General features: G+C 41.6%; 1 protein-coding gene across 1 annotated transcript in view; it reads right to left on the reverse strand.

Annotated features, from left to right (window-relative positions):
* The window catches only part of GRSF1 (G-rich RNA sequence binding factor 1), a 324,061-nt gene that overhangs the window by 164,349 nt on the left and 136,367 nt on the right, over window positions 1–23,345 (reverse strand). Inside the window, exon 5 of the mRNA XM_078676404.1 lies at window positions 4,702–4,840. Within this exon, the coding sequence (XP_078532530.1) occupies window positions 4,702–4,840 (139 nt within the window). The remainder of the gene's footprint in view (window positions 1–4,701; window positions 4,841–23,345) is intronic.

Raw genomic sequence — 23,345 nt, forward strand, 5'->3', positions numbered from 1 at the left:
ATTGGCGAGGGGTTAGTATTCCAATTCGTATGACACCTTACTCGACATGTTTTGATAAAGCGATACCAGAGTTGGCATTTAACCGCGAGGATTATAATGCACTTAAGAGTATATGGTATGCGATATCATGGAAACGGCTAAGGGATGGATCCCGGAAGCCGCAGACAGGCTCAGCTCATGCCAGAGCACCATCTCACACGATTCCAAGCACTCTGCCTCCAGGATTGTTAAGGCCTGCCATAGGAGTGACTGATAGGAGATCTGTGTGTCCATTTTAGGGTTAGATATAGGTATACTATATCTAAAGCAAAGGGTGAGTACACCACCTTGCCCCAGCTGTCGTGCAGCCAGTTGTGTCAGTTTAGTTAGTCAGCCCAGGGGTGGCACAATACATGCTTCAGCCCCTGGGAGACTTCTGGGTACACCTCAGCCCTGGGTACAGGGACTTGGAGAGGGCCCAGTGCCAATTCAGTACCTGAGTACAATTTGGATAGAGAGAACAGAAAAGCTGTGGGTCTGATTAGCAGGCCCACAGCCAGGGAAAGTCGTAAACCAGTGCAGCAAAAAGCAAAAATCTGGGTGATCATAGGATTGCAGACCCTACTCTCCTACAGTGGCATTGCTAAATTGATGATTTGTGCATAATATGGAAAGGGACGAATGAATCCGCTATGCAATTTATTGACCACCTTAATATTAACAACATAAATCTTCAATTTAGTGGCGAGGTCAGCTCTGAAGCAGTCAATTTTCTTGATCTTAAGGTTAGCATTATCGAGGGGAAGCCAAGGATGTCACTGTATCGTAAACCGACGGCCGGCAACTCGATATTGTATGCCAAGAGTAATCACCAACCAGATTGATAAAAAGTATCCCCTAGGGGGAATTTTTGAGGTTGAAAAGGAACAGCACTGACGATGGTGACTACAAAATTGCAGTGAAAGCCAGTTATGACAGGTTTTTAATGAAAGGATACGATGAAAATCTATTAGAGACCACATTAAAGAGGTTTGAAGGTATCCCCAGGAAAAATCTATTGAAAGAGAAAGAAAAGTGTGACAACAATGCAAACATATCACAGTTCAGGATGATAACTTTCTCTGAGAATGCAAATGATCTGAGGATTATACTGAAAAAGAACTGGCATATCCTCAGAACAGATGTGATAGGTTCTGATATACCTACATTACCCCAAATAACGTTTAAAAAAGCCAGATCACTACGAGATTGCCTAATACATAGCCATTTAGGGCCAGAGTCCAAACCCTGAAAGATATGAGGGGATTCTATCCCTGTGGTAAATGTAAGGCTTGTGCCTTTAGTAAAAGAACACTCACAATGTACCAGGCCTAGAGAAGCACAAGAATATAACTAAATTCTTAACATGTAACACTGCATATGTAGTGTACTGTTTAATGTGCCCATGCAGGCTAAGGTACATTGGTAGTACAATTCACCAGGTTAAGGTACGCATTTTAGAGCACATGCGTGCAATAACAAAAAGATGTAACATATCCCGTGGCAAGGCATTTTTCAGAAAAACATCATAGCAATTGGACCTATTGCAATACTTTGGTATTGATTTTGTGCCACCAAATGTGAGAAGGGGTGATAGAGTGATTCGATTAAGGAGACTTCAGTCTAGGTATAATATCGATCTACAGACAAAAATCCCGAACGGGATGAACAGTGGTGAAGAGCTGACAGTACATCTAGAGGACCGTAGATAGTTGTGAGGAGTATTACAGGATGAAATGTAAACTATAGGAATCTTTATTTGTTTTTAATCATGTTCCTATGATGGAAAGTTTTTTCTTGAACTGACAACTGTTATTTCTAAAGATATCATTTGCCGATATACGGCTTTATGGACTGGTAAATTACTAGGCACTTTGATTGTATTTTAAAGCCAATACATGGCGTGATATAGTTATATGATGTTGATGTCAAAGCAAAATTTATGTTGACGGTTTTATATAAAAAACTCCGCTGGCAGTGCATAACTGATGAGGCAAATCACTATTGATGTGATGGAAATATGTAATGTTTGAACTGGAGCACGAGATGAAGGGCTCTCCCATCCCACTTAAGCAAACACTGGAGCTGAATAAGGATCTCCCCAGCGCCTCGAAGGCTGAGTGGGGTGAAAGAACAGGGGCTCAACCTAGAAACGGGACACAGCTTGGGCTTGATACCACACTTGAAGACTGCCCCGAGGACTGAGACTTCGGCACAAAAGTCTACGTCGGGAAGCACAAGAGAGCAGTGACACTCACCACAGGTGGTGCATGAGGAAGACCATGTCAGACTTGAGGTCTGTAGCAGATGGGTGTGATCGTAGAAGGGAAAAATAATGACAGCAAGCGCCTGACCAGAGGCAAATTGCTGTTCTAGAGGATGTCAATCCGGGCAGATGACAAGGTCTCCCGGCTGGTGAAAAGAGTTGATTGCTGTTTATTTTTAGCTGAGGACTCTACAGTGAAGAGCAGGAAACATATTCAAGTAGGCAGTATGTGGGAGAGATCCACAGAAGACCTTACAAAATTCATTGTGGTGTCAATGTGCTGTTGTCTTTGCAAATAGCAACTTCCCAAGATGTTATAGAGATTCCAGGTTCCTTCAGGAGGAATATCACATGAATCTTAGCATCCGAAAAGAACAAGGATACTTCCAAGGAGCTGGTCATGACTCAAAGAGGACAACGGCTTCAGGCTCCTTGACTGGAAAATATTCAATTTACTGGGGTGATATTCTCTTGGGGGCCTTAATAACTGCTGTGGGCGCTCTGGAACCATACCTGTACCATGAAGACTGATGAGAATACAAATGAGAAGTCTCTCCCCACTCCTACGAGGACAGAAGACCAAATTATCATGGTACTAATGACTCTTGGTAATGACTGTGTGCGAACTGTGGAGCACCAGTTGTGAGCCAATCTTTTTCCACTTCTGTGATTAAAGGTTTGGCACTACTTCCCCTTGACTAACTTTTTCTTTACATTTTTATCTCTTAGCCCATTCTCCCACCACTTGTGCTGCTCCCCATCCTTAGAGATGGCCCTTTTATCTCCAAACAGTTCCCCTAAAGAAATCATCTTTATCTCTAGAGCCAAGGTAAGGTTTTAGCAGGTGCAGTGAGTACTTTCTCGTCGAGGGCATCGTGGCCCGAATTGTGATAATAACCACCTATAGCTCAAGATGACTGTGTTATCTGGCAGATGTCTCTGGGGGACTAGTGATGGAGGTTACATGCGTTTATATATAGTAATCTAGCATTTTGATATCAACATCGAACATGCTTTCGTTTAGTTAAATTCCATCATCTTTTCAAGGCTAGACATGTTTAATAAAGGGATAGTTCTTAAAAACAATGCCAGCATATTTGCCCCACCTCCTCAATACACCATCCGTTTGTCCCATAGAAATGTCCCTAACACAAAGGCCTGCCACGTTAAGAGAAGAAGTTAAGATGACCGGTGGGTGGGAAAGTATTAAAGTTACCATCACAAGGAGTGCACAAACAAGGGTAAAAATTAAGAATTACTGTTTCTAAAACCAAAACCAGTATAGCGGAAGTTGGCTGTATAACTCAGAGCAAGTTCCACATATCTTCTAATTGATCAGGTTTCCTGATAACCCTGGTGATACTAGAAAGCATTACGAGATAATATCATCCAATATTAGTTGGGTATTCCTCACCGAGTTGATGAAGGTATCTAAAGAAGAGCTAAGTTATTTTTTTTAAACATACCCTGATTTAATATTCAACTTTAACTAGTGTACATATAGGGCCTCATTATGAGTTGCCTGGATTTCCCAAAGGGGTCGATAACAGATTTCTGGTTTGTATAAACATCACTGACTGGTCTTGTTTCTCCCAAAGATTTTGACGGCTGAAAGAATCCAAAATCTCGAGGGGAACCGAGAGGGAGAATGAGGACTCATCAGTGGAATCATAATAGAAAGTACTGCTTCCCCCAGGTATTCCCTAATTCATGATGGATTCTCCGGGTCAATCTCTAATCCCAGTTCATTCCACATCCCCCGGAGTATCATTAACCTTTAGTGTGTCGAGTTAAAACCATCCACACACCAAAACATTCATGAGGCTCTCTATTACCTATCACTACTCTTAGAAAAGAGAGGTAGCACAAATTTAGGCTGGAAGACACAGCGATGGATTGTCCGAATAATCGTATCAAGGATTTAGTACAACAATGCCAACTACACAAATTAAATAGTGAAAGCATGCTCTCATGCCCAGCTTAAAGGTGGAGCTTGATTTGTGCCAGACTCAACATTTTAACTAGTCCTACAGGGTTTAAAAATGTAAGAGGCCCAAGACGCTTCTAGAATCTGGAGTCATTTAAACCAGGTTGAGTTTCAATAAGAGGTCACAAAGTCGAAAAACCTAACAACTTAATATTCTTTTGCCTATCAATAAAGTGCAGTAGTGCACACAAACTGCACAGTGAGGGGCACAGTGCACATGTAGGTGGCAGGATCAGGACACACAGAAGGGATAAATATGTGCTCAGTTCTAACTTTCCAAAACGTTTTAGCACCAGCAACATTAAAGTATTAAAGACCCTAAACTAATGTCAACATATTCAAGAGAAACTATAAAACATGTATTTAAGTATATGGTGTGCTGCAGCTTAATAAAGAAAACCACATTTATTATGTAATACAAAATTCATACCTATTTCCCATTTCCTCTTTGTGTTTCAGCAAAGCTCGATCTGCCATTTCTGTTGTCATGAACTGCACAAAGGCATCACCAGATTTTTTCCCTCGTTGATCCAGGACAAACGTAATGCCATCTTCAGCTATAGACAAACCTAGTCAAAACAATTTTTATATAAAAGCGGTTTTCATTCGAAGAAATTTCATTATTTATGAGCAAGGGTCTCATTTTTCAATTTTTACTGGTTTTAGAGACAAAAACTGACAAGTATATTTTCGTCTGGATTTCATTTTGTAAATCGATAAATAAAGAAATAATTATTTTGAGCGACTCGCAATACTACTTGGTTGACATCTGTCGAGGCTGCAGCAGGAGGAGGGAAACAATTATAAGATTTCCTTAAATAGCTGCAGATGTGTATGTATGTACTACAATGGTAATGTTTACAAATGTGCATGGTTTTATTACATATGGCATACCCACGTGCAAGTGTACTTTTATGGGTTAAAAACATTTGGAAATGGACTGATTACAAATTCTTATTTTCACAGAGACAACTAAATACTGATAAACAGAGGAAGGAAATGTTAAAAAACAAATAAAAATGTACAGCTACTCATTGAGCAACGTTTACAATGATGGTTTTGTAATACTGGTCTGTTAACGAGCACAATTCGTTTGCCACTCTAATTCCAAAGCAACACAATCCCATCAATTAACAAAAACAAATGTATTTAATTCATTTGCAAACCCAATAAGATTCGGCTTTGTGTCGGCATTTTTATTATTTCTTCATATTCAGCTGAAGGTAATGTAACATCGTAACAACGAGCATGCGCAACTTCTTTGACAATCTGAACCTGAACTCTTGGAAACATCTCGAGCAAAGGTTTACTTGTACAATACTGGTACGTGGCATGTTATTTTGCTTTATTATAATAAAGGAAGCTAGTAAAACATCAGAGCTAGGTTTAAATTCTTGATGTCATAAATTGTTACTTGTGCTCAGTGCTTTAAATGGGAAAAAATAGTACAGGTACTCGTTTAAATGTGGCGAGTGGGCGTGCCCAAAGCCAAGACTGGACATACTTATTGACTTCTATACTAGCTGTAGCGCATATCAAAACACATGAGAAATGGTTTTTGCATCCTTTTCTTCCAACATCATGGGGATTTTAAAGGTACCCGGGTTTTTTTGATTTCCCTGGAGGGAAAAATGGAAAAAAAGGGCTACAGATGAAAGTGTCTGGCATTTTCCCTGCAAATGGTATCAACAAAGGGGCTGTGGTGCTGAAATAACCATATTCCCAGCTTTCAGGGACAAGCAGACTTTTGTCAGAAAACCATTTTTTTTTAGTTTTGGCATTTTACTGGGACATAGCCCTTTTTGCCTATTTTCTGTGCTTTCAACCTTCTTCCAGTTAATGGTAAAAATGGGGATAAAAGCAAGGATGGATCCTGGAAAGCTATACATTTCTGAAAAGTAGACGATTTAGAATTCAGCAAGGGATCATTTGTATAGATCCTTCAAGGTTTTCTTATAGAAACTAACAGTTGAAAATAGGAAAAAGATTTAATGAGTTAAAAAAAACTAGCCATTCGTGCCAACGTTTTCACCTGTAACTTCTACTAAGTATAACAGATGTTTGAAAGCAATATAACGTTACATCCGATGGACCCTTCTGGTTGAGGGGATATATATGACTTGTAGATTCACCAAGAATCCGAGGAACCAAGAGCCAATAACTGAGCAGTGTCTTGCAATGTTTTTTTATTGTGTACCGGGTATATGGCAATTCATTTGGGAAAATATAAACAGGGAAAAATCGGTATGAAAGACACCTATGTATTTCTGAAATGGGAACAAAATATAGAGTTTAGAAACAGTAGCTATTTGCACATCCCCGAAAATGTGGGTACCCATACTAGCATGGGAATTATAGGACATTTTTCAAAGAGACTTCTTTTTGACACAGTCTTACATTTGGAAGGCAGAAATGCATTGAAAGTCAATAGGTAATAACAGTTGCTCAACAATTCGGTGTTCCCCTAAGTCTCCCGATAAAAATAGTACCTCACTTGTGTGGGTAGCTGTAGTGCCAACGACAGGAAACGGCCCAAAATGCAACGTGGACACACCACATTTTCACAGTGAAAACTGGCCCTTTTTTGGCAAAGTGCCTAGCTGTAGATTTTGAACCCTAGCTCTGCGGACACCAAGGGAAACCTAGCAAACCTATACATTTTTGAAAACTAGACTCCCAGGGTAATCCAGGATGGGATGACTTGTCTGGCTCTCACCAGGTTCGGTTACCCAGAATCCCTTCCATACCTCAAACTTTGTTTAAAACAAAACGTTTTCCTCACATTTCTGTGGTGGAAAGTTCTGTAATCTGCGTGGATCCACAAAATTCCACCCACTCCGCATTCCCCAAAGTCTTCTGAGAAAAATGGGACTCACTTGTGTGGATAGGCCTAGTGCCCATGACAGGAAATGGCCCAAAACATATAGAGGAGACTTCAAAATTACCTCACAAAACAACCTGGTTTTGCAAGGGAGGTCACCTGGGTTTTTGGCCCTGGGCTCAGCGGCCATCGTGGGAAACCTACCAAACCCACACATTTCTGACAACTAGACATCTGTGGGAGTCCAGCGAAGTATGGCTTGCTTGGGCCCCCCAACGTTTTCCTACCCAGAATACCCTGCAAACCTCATATTTAGCTGAAACAAATACCTTTGTTCTCAAATTTCTATGTAGGAAATGACATTAAAATTACCTATCATAAACCTCCTCTCCCATCTGCCTCCCAGGATGGGCAGAAAGTCTGTGGTCATTGTGTGGGGAATGAGGGCATTGGCATGCCCATTCTGGGCAGTCCCCACGTACACAAAAAAAACAAATCCCTGGTGCCTAGTGGGCTTTCTGCCCCCCTCCCCAAGGGGCAGATCAGGGGCTACTGCCCCATTTGCCTCCTGGGTTGGGGCAGAAAGACTGTGGCATTTTTTTAGGGGGTGGGGGCATTGGCATGCCTATTCTGGACACTTTAAAGAAAAAAAATCTGTGGTGCCTTGTGGGCTTCTGCCCCCCAGGGTGTGGGGGCCAATTAGGGACTACCGCCTCCATCTGCTCCCCCGGGAGAGCAGAAAGGCTATCTGTCAAAATTGTATGGGGGGAGCAAAGGCCCTTGCCCAAGGGGCCGCTTCCCCCTCCCTGGTGGCTAGTGGGTGTATCCACTAGGGAAGGGTACCATTGGAAAGGGGAGATTCTCCCCTTTTCTACGATACCTCTCCCATGTTTTTCGGTGCTCGGGGTCTGAGATAGCCCCACAAGCACCCAAACTGTGAAACTGAAACAAGGTTTTAGTTTTGTTTTCATGGTAATGACGACAGCGCGCCATGTGCGCGATCGTCATTACGATTAAAACCCTAACCATGCTTTGGAAGGTTGGGGAAGCTCTTCCAAACCTCCCACAGCTCGTCATTGAGCCCTACTCTTTTTAATACATACATGGCCCCCCTGGAGGATGTGGTCACCCCTTTTGGGATAAAAGCCGTCACATATGCTGACGACACCCAAATGGTTGTTTCATTCTCGCTAGAAGAAGACAAACTGAAAAACCTCCATGACTGCCTAGAAGGTATTCATGGCTGGATGTCCAACTCAAGGCTGAAGCTCAACGGCTCAAAGACTGAGCTCATGCTTCTGGGACATCAACTACCACCCCTACCCTCTACCATGTGGCCCCCATGCCTAGGACCCCGCCCAGAACTCAAAACTGAGATTAAGAGTCTGGGCTTTTGGCTGGAACAGAACCTCTCCATGATTACACAGGCAAAAAAAACAGCCGGTACATGTGTGGGTCTACTACGGTCAACCAGAAAAATTCTTCCACTTCTCCCGGCATCATCCCAAAAAACGCTCATTCAAGGTCTAATTCTGTCAAGATTAGACTACTGCAACGCTCTCTTCCTGGCTGCCCCGGAAGCTACGATTAATGTTCTACAGAGAACACAAAATGCCGCCGCAAGGATCCTCACGGGGACCTCTCGCAGAGCATCAGCCAAACCTGCCCTTAAAGCGCTACATTGGCTGCCGATCCGTGAAAGGGTCAAATTTAAAGCTCTATGCTCCACTCACAGAGCCTTGCAAAATCAAGGACCCCCAATGCTGAGAACCATGCTCTCCCTATACAAACCCAATAGGTCCCTACGATCAGCCCAAGGCAACCTGGCCACGGTACATCGAATTAAAAAAGCCCGGACTGGAGGACGTCGGTTCTCGGTCATGGCCGCAACCATCTGGAATACTTTGCCAATCCAACTTCGCTCCGAGCCGAATCACATGAAATTCCGGAAACTTCTCAAGACTCACCTTTTCCCTCAATAACCTTTCTCCTCATCCCTCTACTTCCACCCTCAGCTGTTTCTTGCAATCTCAGCCCTGGGACGCTCCCGGGCAGCCATGCGCTATAGAAAACCCAAATTCATTCATTCATTCATTCATTCACAGAAAAAAAAACAAGGGAAATCCCTCTGCTGTTTACAGTAGAGGGATTTTTTTGTAAGTGTGCTCATGACGGAATTGTTCCCTCATGAGCACACTTGTCCTTGTGCTCATGATGGAACCATTCAGTCATGACCATGGAAGGGGTTAAAGCAGATATTGCCAATTTAACATGGGTATAAAAAAAGAGGTTCAGCTATGATATAACATTTTAATATCCATTAATATAATCAATCAACAAAACTTTATTCGATTTTTGTCTTAGAAAATCATGAAAGTAGATAAAATAGATAAAATCACAATACATTACACATTAAGAATAAAAAGTATTGAATGTTAAAAATAGTTAATTTTTGACCCCCACCTAACTCCTCTAAGACAAATGCATTGCGGTCATGTTTTCCATAATAAATCAGACATTCATATTACAATGGTTTTCCAGCATTTAAATACACTTTTTAAAAACATTGATAATCTCCATACTGCGTGTTTATTTTTCAAAAGCAGGACGACCTTGTCTAACACCCATTGAATTTAAAATTGGTAGAATCCATGTTTTCCTTTGCACATCGTAACATTTGCAAAATAAAACAACATGAAGTGTTGACTGTTCTGAGTGATCATCGCAGGGGCACAAGTGCATAACTCTTGACCAGTCATTCATTCTTGGGAAAGTTGTTAATCTATGTAAAATCCCTAGTCTGAATCTGGTCAGTAGAAATCAGTCATGAACACCAGTGACAATATTTAGGTACAGTTGGATGCTAAGGATAGTTAGAATCATTTGATTAGACAATACCGTGGGCTTTGTTATTTCTACTCATAGCCTGAGTGATTCAAGTAAAATTAGCCCTCTTTTTTAAAATCTTTTCTTGAAATGGTAGTCCTGATGCTGGACTTGGTGTAAAACTCTGGGTGGCCCAGATCGCACATGAAGTCCCGACGTATTTTAGCCACGGGATAGTTAAAACCCCTTTCAATTTAAAATGTATCATTTAAGATGTCCGAGTTAAGCCTGGTTTTTGTTGATGACCATATTCTGTGCCATAAAAGAATGGGTTCCATTTTTTATAAGATCTGCGTTATATGGCACACCCAATTCAGAATGGCAAACGTACGAAGATGTGCTGTTCAGGACTGACAATATATAGCTTAGAAACACATTTTACACTGTTTGTAATAAGTGCAAATCAACGTTACCACAAACACCAGCGCCATACATCGCCGTAGAATCGCATTTGGCGTTATAGATCTGAAAAAGCTCAGTCGGCGGCCTCCTACCCAGTTTTCTCGAGTAGTTAACAAGGGCAGCTGTGGCCTTCATAAATGACAATTTTCTAGCTTGCACCGCCTGGATCCAGGAGACATTTTGGTCAGAAAGGATACCTAGATATGAGAAACTTTTTGTAAACTTTACCTTCTGCTTATCAATGTACATATCTCTGCATTTCCACATCTCATAATAAAGGTTTTCGATGTATTAATCCTAAGACCCAGGTTGTGCATAAAGAATGAATAACTATTCATAACCCTTTGCAATCCAACTTGGGTGCGTGACATCAAAACGGCGTATTACTCATACAAGAGGGCAGGTATAGGGCATCCGCCTATTTGTGGGAGATCTTGGCACTCATTCACCTGTGCTTGGCCCAGCCGTTTATATAAAGGTTAAATAGAAAGGGGGCTATCACGCAACCTTGCCTTACCCCTCTCCTTATTGAGAACGGATTAGTGCATTCGCCATTGGCACCAAATCGCACTCTTGCCTTTGCATCACTATATAATCGTCTTAAAAAGTGAGTGATTGAATTTTCCACTCCTAGGTCCTCAAGGATCTTCCAGAGCTCATCATGCCTAACACAGTCAAAGGATGCAGTGAGATTTACAACTGCTAAAAACAGCTTGCCCTTCTTGGCGCGGGTATACTTCCCTATGATGATAAAATTTAGGCTTTGTTCGACTGTGCCTAGGCCCTCACGAAAGCCAAACTATATGTCGGAGATAACCTTGTTATCCTCGACCCAGCCCTGTAATTCTTCCAGAATGATTCGACCGACTACTTTTACCAAAGAGTTTAGTAACTATATCGGCTTGTAACAGCCAGGATCCTAACGACCCCCCCCTTTTAAAAATAGGAACTAGATTGGATCCGAACAACGTTTTATGAAATGAGAGGAACAACTTGCAGTGATTACCTGTGTTAACAATGGGCCCCATAGCGCCACATTGGACTTTTAGAAGTCTACGGGTATCAAGTCAGGCCCTGGAGCCTTTCCACCCTTACTTGCCATAATGGCACTATTAAGTTCTTCCAGGGTGAACTGGAGATCGGTAGGGTGAGACAAAGGTGCCAAAGCAACATCTCCTTGAGATTGATTATCTACAAGATCAGCACACACACCATTATTGTAATTCTAGGTGAAGTGCTCGACCCATTGCTCTTCTGCAATAGTTATTTCAATGGTTGAGGCATCTCCAGGTACCAGAAATTGAGTTTTTATGGCTTTCCAAAAAGCAGAGCTATCTTTGGATAGAGGCGTCATGCAAAGCTAACTATGCCTCGTTTCTTAAAGTTACTCTTCGCTCCTTAACTGCTCGTTCTAAATCAATTAATATGTATGATATCCTTTGGCCAAGGTTTTTTGGAAATACATTACATCAAACTTTGATATGACGTCGCTCCATAATGGGTTAGCCAGCTTTGATTGTATACCTGAAATATTCCAGAAAACCAGGTTACACGACAGTGGCATTTACGAGAGTGGTCACAGGTTTGGGAGTTAGTACCTGATTTGGGCTCGTGTCTAGAGCATGTGTGGAGCCCTCAAGAGAATAGTGCCCAATACCACATTTCTCAGATTGGGGTGAGTTAATGGCAAAGTATGTTTTTTGTTTCATTTTGTGAGTGGTCAGGGACAATTCTACATATGATTAGTTTACCTGACCTATTTCTGTCAGGGTCCTCCTTTTGTGTTGGGTGTGGATCAAGTAATACATTAGTGACCATACCCACTTGCTGCATACTTTCGTCAAATTATTTGAGAATAGTATACATGTGGAGAGTCAGGAGATTGGTTACACGCAAAAAAAGGTGTTAGGATCAAATGGAGAATGTTGATAAGAACAAATGCATGCGCAAGTTTGTAAGGGATAATCAGTACGATATCACAGTAATGACCACCCATGATGAAGATCCTGAGTACATTCTAGAGACCTTTAAATCTCTGTGTACCTCTTTCTCCTCAAGATTACTTGTACATAAAACGCCCAAACACCAAGCCTTACAAGGCTGGTTTAATAATGCTTGTACAGCTGCGCACAAACAATTTAAATCAGCACTTACCAAACACCTGCGTTCAAGGGAAGAAATGACGGCGGTCAGAAAGGCATGTAAAGAGATAAAATATACCAGAAGAGCGGAGCTCAGATTGAAAGCATGGGATGATTCAGAGACAGAACGGAAACTAAAGGATAGAGCAGCGTTATCGCCTATTTTCTTTTTTTTTAAAAGATGTTTAATTCAAGGTTTAAGGAATTTTAGCCTCAAAACTGGAGGCTTGGACAGGGGAGAATCAGGTCCTGTTCTGCGTGCAGTATGGTTTTTGCCTGGGCTTGGTACAGTTGAGCAATGCCTTAGCCTCCGGCTTATAATGGAGAAATATGTCAAGGACAGGAGAAGTGCTGTTTCATTTAGCTTTTATGGACTTCTCCTGTGCTTTTTTCTCACGATATAACCGTCAGACTATTTCAACATCATGGAGGCGATATGGTTTTATAATGCCCTGATAAATCGATTACACAAGATGCCCTGGAATACTGCGGCTAGAATTCAATATGGGCCAATTGGTGAACTTTCCACAAAAACAGATCCACTTTGGTAGTTTGTCAAGTATGTCTGATGGCTCCCCAGCTTTTCTCAAGCTACATAAATTGGCTTGGAAAAGACACTTCCGATTAGCAGGAAAAAACATGCCACAATTGGGGACTATCCCAGGACCGGTTTGGTATATGTGGATAAAGCAATCCCAACATCTAGAACCCCAAATGGCTTCCAAATACGTTTGATTGTTTTTAGAACTTTTGTGAATCACTTGGGTCTCAAAATTAGGCATCATAAAATAAGGGCCAAAGAGTACCAAACCTTGGGGAGGCTGTGGTAAGAGGAAGACTTTGTGAACAAGTGTTGAAGTACTTTCTGTCCTATTTGTGCTTCCTTATTCATTTGTATGCCCACACAGTAATGTTTGGTAAATGTCTGTGGTGATGCCCATGTAGCTGCTGCACATATAGTGTCAATGGGCACATTGGCCATAAATGCCAGGTTTACTCCCTTCTTTCTAGAGGAGAGCGCTGTTGGTTGTGCCGTTAATTCCTTGTTAGCGGTGGCATAGCATAGTTGGATGGTTTGTACTATCCATCGTGGGATTGTTGCCTTTGAGACAGGTGTTCGTGTGTTGGTATGTGCGAAGGCAACAAACAGCTGTTTGAATTTGTGGGTTTGTTCTGTTCTCTGTAGGTAGTACAGTAGTGCTCCCCTTATATCCAGGGTATGGAGGCTTCTTTCTCCTTTAGTTTTGGGTTTTTTGAAGAAAACTGGGAGGAGAACGTTTTGATCCAAGTGATATTTGGATACCACTTTCGGCAGGAACTGTGGGTTTGTAGTTAAAACAACTTTGTCCTTATGGATTTGCATGTATGGTTCCTGAATAGTTAATGCGTGTAACTCACTTACTCTCCGAAGGACGTAATAGCAATAGTAGTAGTAGAGACTTTATTCGGTTTTAGTTCAAACCATAAAAGTACATGTACAGTATAGACCATTTAAAACACTTAAAACATGCAATGATTATAGACACGTGTGCGATAAAGTGCACAAAAGTGCAAAATACAACAAATTCCATACGTAGCAAATTCATTTAAAAAGATAATCAAGTCAGTAAATGTGCCATCATTGATCCAAACACTTTCTCAGCTTAATAGACAATTTTAAAAATTCAGTAACCTGAAGAATACTGTCACTGTGCAAAAGTTGCAGATACAGAAATGCTGGTCTGACCTGATTAAAATTAAGTTTCATTAAAAGATCTACCAGATAGCGTTTATGAGGATATTCATAATATTTACATAAAAATATAAAATGCTGCAAGTCCTGTGGAGACTTACCGTCGCAGCCACAGGGAGCAGTAGGTTTAATAAAAACATCATTTTTTGGTCTAAACAGCAGATGATGAAAAAGATTTAGTCTAAACCTTGTTAGAAGGAACTTCTCATGAGAAGACAACGAGCCCGACAAATAAGGCTCCATTGTATCACATGTTTTTAACATAGCAGATTTTCTTACACTGGGTTTCAGGAGCTCCTCACATTCTCTTTTGAGCTTTCTGTCCATAAGGAAGGCACGCTTAACTGCCTCCACATCACCCTTTACAATCCCGCTCGGATCCTCAAAAAGTTCCAAACGGCCAAGCCGTAAAAACTTGGATTTCAAGTATTTTAACCAGGGTGCGCCCATTGCCTTATCCTGAGACAGGTAATCTCTCACAATCAGGTGAGTCAGTGGTATGTCCTGATTCAACCACAATTTTAGCCAGCAAGTCAACGGGCGTAGTGAGAAAATATCACATAAATATAGCGACCATAACTCCTCATGTACTACAAAATTGGATGTGCCTGCTGGGACACACAAAAGAAGTTTCATGAAGGAGTTTTCAGCGATCTGTAGTTGCTCACCGGCCACATAACCCCATATTTCACTGCCATAAACGGCAGTTGCCACTGATTTTGCATTATACAGTTTCAACATGGCATGGTTAGGTTTTTTCCCCAGTTTTGATGCAAAGTTAACAAACATTTACAATGCAATGGTTTCGCCTTTTGAAAAGTTTGAGCGATTGGCATTGTAAATGACAAAAATTGTATTTATGTGTTGGTTTTGAAAATAAATAAATAAATGGCATTGTCATTTACAATGCAAATAGCTTAATCTCTTGCAAATAGGACAGGGCCATGACGAAGTTGTTGCTTTTGAGTAACTACACCGATTTTCAAGAAAATGATATAATGTTACACTTAATTACATAAAATAGGGACCCGCCATTTAACGCTTTATTTTTAGCCCAAAATGATTCCAGCGCAGTACACAATTGTCAAAATAGCTGCTGACGCTCTGGTTGTTCTCATTGTTTTTACGCACTCTCGCTATAATGGTGTTGCGAACTGCAGCGTAATAATTATGTGATCTGGCGTAATTTTGGGAATTTCATACCAATTCCTGAAATGACAATGCTGTTAAAATGTCGGCCGGGCCTAGTTGTTACCAATGGTCAAAATTAAGTCCAGCCTTCCCATTACTCGCTCTTTAGGTGTGCCCGGAGATTTCACCAGTCGCCATCTTGTAAATGCTGGTTGACGTGGGGCAGGAGCGCTAAGTGCCGACCCATGTGTCAAGAGTCACAGTGGCCGCACACATGCAGCCTGCAAACGTCGCTGTCTGGAAAAATGGTTGTCATTGAAATGGGTATCCCGCTAACTTCGACCTGGCTAGCGCCTAGAGGCATTCAGCTGAACAGGCGCTCGATAAGTAAGTAGCCAGAAGTGCTCCGTGGCGTGCACCCGCAAGCACAGTTTACGAGACTGTTGTTTTAAATGTTTTGTGGCAGGCCGGTTGTGCGGTTTGAGTTACACCCGCATTAGCGTCCCGGGGTTTCCAGGCTCCAGTGTCCGCAGGAGAGGCGGGTACTGGAACTCATAGTTACCTGTTGCTCTTGTCTAACTTTAAATTACTTGAGGGATTCCCCCTGCAAAATAAGAACTTTCTAAATAGTGCTCCAAACCGCTCTCCTGCCGCTTCTAAGCACTGTAAATAGCTGGTGTTCCGGTCACCCCATGTAACAGGCTCAGTTTGCCGACCTCAGAAGGATGAGAGCCAGAGAGGCGTACCTGGGAAGTGATCCTGTGTCTAGCATTCTATGTAGAAGTTTCTGCGGCGCGGGCATTAACCCATTGAGCTCTCTGCATCTTGAAGAGCTTGAGGCCTGCACAGGACCAGGGCACACGTCCCCTCAGGCCGCACCAAGGGCTGCTCTAACAACAACTCGGCACTAATCCGATTAGTATCGGCACTTTGAAACCACAGGCACTCCGGGGAGAGGAGGGGGCGGCGGAGGAGGGAAGAGAGAGGGAAAATAAAGAGCGGGAAGGGGAGTGATAGAGAAGGAGGGAAGGAAGGGCGGAGAGAGGTTAATAAAGAGCTAGGAGACATTGTAAAAAAACAGAGGAGAGGAAGGGAGAGAGGGTAATAGAACTATGGAATGAAAGGTGCAACGAGGCTAGAAATATGGCGAGGTAGCGGAGCAAATGACAGTGAACGGGAGAAAGAGACAGGATAAGGTTGAGAGAGGGACGAGAATAAATGATGATAAAGACACCGCGGACGAGAGAAAATATGACAGAGGAGTAAAGTGACGGATCTACGGGGATTTGTGGTGGGGGCACGGGAGGCGTGGGGGGGGCAGGATGAACCGCGGATGGGCAGAAAGAGATGAATGAAGTGACAAAGGACCTATAGCTGATCTGGGTAGAAGGCCCTTCTGAGAAGGGTACGTCTGTGGCAGCGCTCCTCAATTTAGCACCCTGGAGCCACGTGTCGAAATTAATTTATAGACACGTTCATAATTCGTAATGAAAGTATAATTAATAGAAACAGACCGCACAACTACAATCGTAACAACTACTAACACGGACAGCGGGAGGGGGGCGGGTGAACGGGCACACGGACAGCGGAAGGGGGGCGGGTGAACGGGCACATGGACAGTGGGAGGGGGCGGGTGAACGGGCACACGGACAGCAGGAGGGGGGGTAACGGGCTCACGGACAGCGGGAGGGGGCGGGTGAACAGGCACACAGACAGCGGAAGGGGGGGCGGGGTAACGGGCACACGGGCAGTGGGAGGGGGGCGGGCAGGCAGGCACACGGACAGCGGGAGGGTGGTCAGGAAACAGCCAGCGGGACAGGGACAAGACGAACAATGAACACAAACATCGTTGAAAAGAAAAGAAAAAAAAGTACACGCCCACAGTGGCCACGTCTTCATGACGTTGCGGAGAGGGAAAAAAATCGGCAGAACGCCCACCAATCGCCTCGGTAAATGACGGACAGATCTCTCTTCCAATGGCTAGCCTCCATTTATGGAGCTAGCCAATGGAAGAGAGAGGCTGAACTAAAGCACACAGTGTAAGACATAAGATTTCGCTCTGCACGAAAGTCTGCTGCGCAGCTTTCGGCGAGGCTAAACCTAAAAATAGTAGCATTCACCCTTGCCAATTCCCTTTTCTTTTTGTCAAGGTGTGGACCCCAACTAAGTTTGGAATCAAAAAGGACCCCAAGATACGAGAATGATTTTGAAATGGGGATAGCTACATCATCTATTTTAAATAAGAGGTTCCTTCTTGGTTGTTGGCCAACTTGCATAATAAAAGATTTAGAATTGTTGACCAGGAGGTCTCGGTCCGTCATAAATATCTTAAAAGCATTTAATAAGGCTTGAAGACCTCTCTCTGTTCTAGATATTAAAACCGCGTCATCTGCGTATAAAAGAACTGGAATACCTCGCCTGCCAACTCTGGGACAGTCAGCCTTTACATTCTGCAATAAGCTATCCAGCTCATTGATATAGAAATTAAAAAGAAAGGGGGCGAGAATGCATCCTTGACGCACACCCTTCCTAATGTTAAAATTACCAGTTACACACAAATCCTGAGAATATCTGACATTAGCACTAGTGTTGCTGTGTAAATCAACAAGGAAGTTGACAATCCTGCTGTCCACACCCTTGTCCCTCATGGACTGCCACAGCTTTCTCCTATTAACACAGTCGAAAGCTGATGACAGATCCATGAAGGCAAGGTGAACAGTACCCTTTTGAACAACAGTGTACTTGCTTAATATTAAAAAGAGGTTAAGGCACTGTGTAATAGTAGAGCGTCCACTGCAGAAGCCATACTGAGAAATGGACATAATACTGTTTTCCAGCGCCCAATCAGAGAGTCTCTGCAATAGGATTCTGCCCACTATTTTGACCATGGAATCAATTAGAGGAATAGGTCTGTAACGGAGAGGGCTACCCTTGTCCCCTTTCTTAAAAACTGGGACAATCGTTGAAACCCCCCATGACTGCGGGCAGCCAATTTTAGCAGCTGCGTTGAAGACCGATTCCAATATGGGAGCTCAAAAGCCGGGCTCCGACTTGTATAAATCTGGCGGAATCCCATCAGTACCCGGTGCTTTCCCGGCAGTAAGCCCCATTATACCCTCAATGACCTCACCTCTTTCAAACCTACTAGAATCACCGCTATTGCAAGGAGCAAGATTAAAATTATCATTCGTCGTGCGACAATACAGTTGCATGAAGTGTGCTTCCCATTCCTCCTTTGTTATGCAGCATTCCAAACCATCCCCTGGATCCTGGACCAAAAAAGGTATTTTTACTACCGCCCAGAATCTGGTGCTACACTTCAAAATAGAGGGGTCGAGAATCTCACTGCATGCCTTTTTATATTCTTTCCTACACTGCTGAATATTCTCCTTTATTCTGGGATTTGCTGCGAGGGCTAACCTTAGATTACGTGAAGCCCTAGAGCAATCATGATTAAACCACCTAGGTCCCCCGATCTCTGTATGCTTTACTGGAGCTGACATCAACTGAGACACCTTATCTGAAATATTTTGAAATGCACTTAGAACCTGGCATGGTTCCGACCCTACTCGTGTACATTTTGCAATTTCCTCATTACAATTGGCCTTAATGTCTTTATACAATAAATCAGGTGTGATCATAGACCATTTAAGGCGCCGTCTGCCATCAGTAGTGCTCAGCCTACCAGTAATACAATTCTGTTCTTCCTTACCTACCCATGGGCCCTTCAAATGTACAGTCAGTGGATTATGATCACTAAATTCACTGTGTTCAATAGTGAAGGAGTCCACAAAAGTCTGCATTGACACAGAGAGTAAGACATAGTCAATGAAGGTACCCAGCGGCAGGAAGCTTCGGTGTCAGTGCGCTTTATAAATTGCATCTAACGTAACATAACATAACCCCTCCCATGACCCTTAAAAGTTGGAATCTCAAAGCACTTCGAGGGATCCCTCAGTGCCATTGTCAATGATAAATCCAGATTATTCAGTAAGGCATTAAAAACTTCCCCCTCCACTGAATGTTCCAGATGCAAGCCGTAATAGCAATAAGAAATGCTGTTTTCTAAGTAATGTGTTTGAGTTCTGCTTTATGCAAAGGGTTTTGCCATCAATTGTGTGAGCACTGAATTTAGTCTCCATATGGGTTCTGGTGGTGTTCTAGGGGGAGCAATTCATTTTGATCCTTCTAGGAATCGTTTTAGGACAGGTCTTGTTAAAAAGCTTATGCACGTTTTCCCCCTGGTGTATGCTACGATGGCTGCGAGGTGCACTTTTATGCTTGAGTAGTTGATGTGACTGTCTAGGAGATGAGTTAGATATGTGATCGCTGTTTCTTGTGTTGTGAGTTCATTAGATTGTTAGCTGTGCACCAGGTGGTGTATTGCTTCCATTTTGCGGCATAGCATTTTCTTGTTGTTTGTTTTCTTGCCTCCTTTAGAATTTCCATTTTTCTTTGAGGCAGGTTGCGGTGACCTAACTCTACTTATTCAGGTGCCAAGCCACTAGGTGCCGCGTTGATGGTTTCGCATGAATGATTTGGCCCTGTTGCATTGTCAATAGGTCTTTGTCTGATTTGATTTTGATAATTTTCCCCCTGGACAGTTATAGCAGACTGGAGTACCATGTCTGTCTTGGCCCTTGTTGGGCACTGAGAATTAAGTTTGTTACTGGTTGTCTTGTCTTTTCAAGTACTCTTCGTTTCCGTATTTTACTGCCAGATATTTCCCTTGCTAATAGTACAACAGACAATTAAATAAGTATCGAAGATCACTGGATATTTGGATTTTCGGTATTACTAGTTTTTAATTTTATTTTTTTTCATTTATAAAATAATACTTAGGAGTGCTGTATAGGATAATCAGCACGTCCAACATGGCCACCGCCGGTAGTTTCGAGAACGCCAAATATCACCGAAAACACTCGTGATAATCTCATGAGGCCAATACATGTACTTTGTATTTTAGTTTACTATACTTGATTTATGGGCTCCGGTTTATTTCAACTTTTGACCCTAAATTTCCAGTTTAATAAGAATGGAACGCTATATAGACATACACAATGGTATGGTTTGCACACTACAAAATGGCTGCCGCTTTAATTATTCATTTCGGTTCAGGACCAGAATACCTTAAATATCGCCGAAATTACTTGAGATGATTTTATGAGGCTAACACGTGCACTTTGTATTTTGGTTGATTATATTCGATTTTTAGGCTCTGTTTTACCTTGAACTTTAAACCTAGGTTCCTAGATAAATAAGAATGGAACACTCTATAGACATATACACTGGTATGTTTTGCACACTATAAGATGGCCGCCGCTCAAATTATCTATTGCAGTCCATCCATGACGCCCATTAAAACTCTAATTAACTCAGGTGTAATTAATTATACCTGAGCCCAGGGTATATAAGACAGAGGGTTAGACAGCTTTTTCAGTTGCTGTCCTACCGTTGATGTGGAAACACTGCTGGTTACCATACCTTTTTTAAGGTGAGTGTAGATAGTTAGGCTACTTATTTTAATAAGTTTGTCAACTAGGTTGGTTAACTTTACTTAAGTTAAATTTTGCTTAAATCCTCTTTTATTAAATCTCTTTCAGGATTTACCCTTATTTTGCAAATCCTTTGCTATTCTAAAAGTTCATATACTTGTTGTATTTAGTTAATGGACCAGATAGTAGCTTTCCCAATTTTTCTTATTCTCTACAGCATCCTTTGGAGGCAACTTTGAATTGATATACTGCATATAACTGAAGGAGAATGATAAAATCACGTTCAATGTTGGTACTTAATAGAATATGGGTTATATAAAATGCATTGAAGGTTGTGTTTTGTTAGAGAATTTCCTATAAGATACTAGGTCTAAGTGCAATCAGTCCGTGACTCTAGTATTGTAAAGTAAGGATGTCATGTTTAACTTTGAAGGCCTGAATCTGTGAATTTTTGAGCTTTTATAGATGACTTAAATTAAGAATTGTGAAATAACCAGCATATTATATATACTCACAATGACTAAAACACATTTTTTCGTTTCTGTTTTTTCTATGAATCATGTTCAGACTACTAAGAGTAAGCACAGCGAAAACAGGTAGTTTTCTAATTTTGGATGTGTTTATTGACTATATGACCTAAAAACTTTCCATCTTAGTTCAATGAGTAATATCATGATACTGATGTTAATATGGTATTTATTTTCAGTGTAAGCAATACAGCTACCTAACAGACAGGGAATCCTGACTTTGTATGGGTTCTGTCCTCTTGAACATTTCTCGTCAGAACAAAGAGGTAATCATATAGTCTTTTTGTAATATATTATGCAGGATTTTATCCAGTGCAAAATATGTTACTCAGGCATAACAGCAATACAGCCATAAGGGACACTACAGTGTCCCATATCATCTAAAAAATAACCTGGGTTTCATTCATGGTTATCAAAAGATTTTTGGTTACAAGGCTAGGCGGTTACTTGGATAACAATGCACCGTTTAAGGAGAATCAGTTAATAAACTGAAAATAGAATGTCTTGAATCCAGGCTGATATTTGATGCTCACAAACAATCAGACACTCCAAAGTTTTTTAATAGGTAACAATGGATAGTCTTTTCAGAACAATATTGCTACTTAAATGTTATCATTTTTGTGCTTGACTTCTCTTTTTTCTGTTATATAATCTAAAGTTGAAATCGTTTTTGTTTTGCATTTTCTAGAAATTACCTTAATATGCTGTTTTAGAGGAAATTTACTGTGATTTATTGATGTATGATTACCATTTTTCCATTGAAGGTATGCCACTGGTCCATGCTTATTTGTTGTTGTTTTTTTGGTCGTGTAATCTTGTTTTGTATTGTAACTTTATTAGTTTCCTGTAAACCTTGTACACAGACATAAGACTCTTGGTGAGCAACATAGTGGAATAAGTGGGGTCCTCTTAAAGAACAGTGCTTCCTTCTGTTCTGTTTGTTTAATCAATCTTTTTTCTTCTTCTGCAAAAAAAATTCTTTTGAATTTAATTCATTGGCCAACTTGGGTAAATTGGGTACACAATTTTGGGTGGTTTCTGTAGATTTTTTAACTTTAATTCAATTGTATATGTAAGTGATGTATAGTGTCTAATTATGGTATGTTTTATCCTTAGCCCTGAAGAAGTCTCATTGTAGAGACGAAACGCGTTGGCTAAGAAGTAAATCCATTTGTGTTCTTGGATTTTTCTTGTGCTGAAATATTATAATAAAGAACCTGAACAAGAAACTCTGCAAGAATCTGGAACTTTTTTTCACAAGATTGTGCATTTTTGTATGTACTGTGGACATTTGAGACTATAAAGACAATACTTTCTGGATGGGTGCTGATTTCTTATTATACATTACTCTTTGGATTAGGGGTATTGGTGGAAAGGCGTATGCAATTGTCCCTGACCAGTTTAGCAATAGGACATTCCCTTTTTACAGGTGGTGAGGAAGCCTTAAGGCAAAGAACTGGCATTTCTTGTTCTGTATTGTTGCAAAAAGGTCCATCACTGGTGTTCCCCAGAGATTGAAGTTGTAATGTACTGTTCTGTGTTTCAACTCCCATTTGTGGGAGCAGTTGTTTTGTCTGCTCAGCTGACCTTCTGTTGTGTTGTATACTCCCGGTAAGTGTACTGTTTGCCGATTGATTACTTGTGATACTGCCCTTTGCCAGATATCCTGTGCTAGTTGGCTCAGTGGGAATGATTTCATACCTCCCTGTTTGTTGAGGTAGAACATTGTGGTGGTGGTGGTGTCCATTTGGTTCAAAACCGTTTTCCCTTGAATGTGTTTCTGGAACGCTTTCAGTGCTAGAAACAGAGTTTTCATTTCCAGGTAGTTGGTGTTTTATGGAATCTTGTTTGTTCCACTGACCACGTACCTTCAGTTGTTTGAAGTGCGCTCCCCATCTGTTGAGGGATGCGTCTGCAGTGATTGTCACAGAAGGAGTTG

Source organism: Lissotriton helveticus, chromosome 2_1, assembly GCF_964261635.1.
Source record: "Lissotriton helveticus chromosome 2_1, aLisHel1.1, whole genome shotgun sequence".
Lineage (NCBI taxonomy): Eukaryota > Metazoa > Chordata > Amphibia > Caudata > Salamandridae > Lissotriton > Lissotriton helveticus.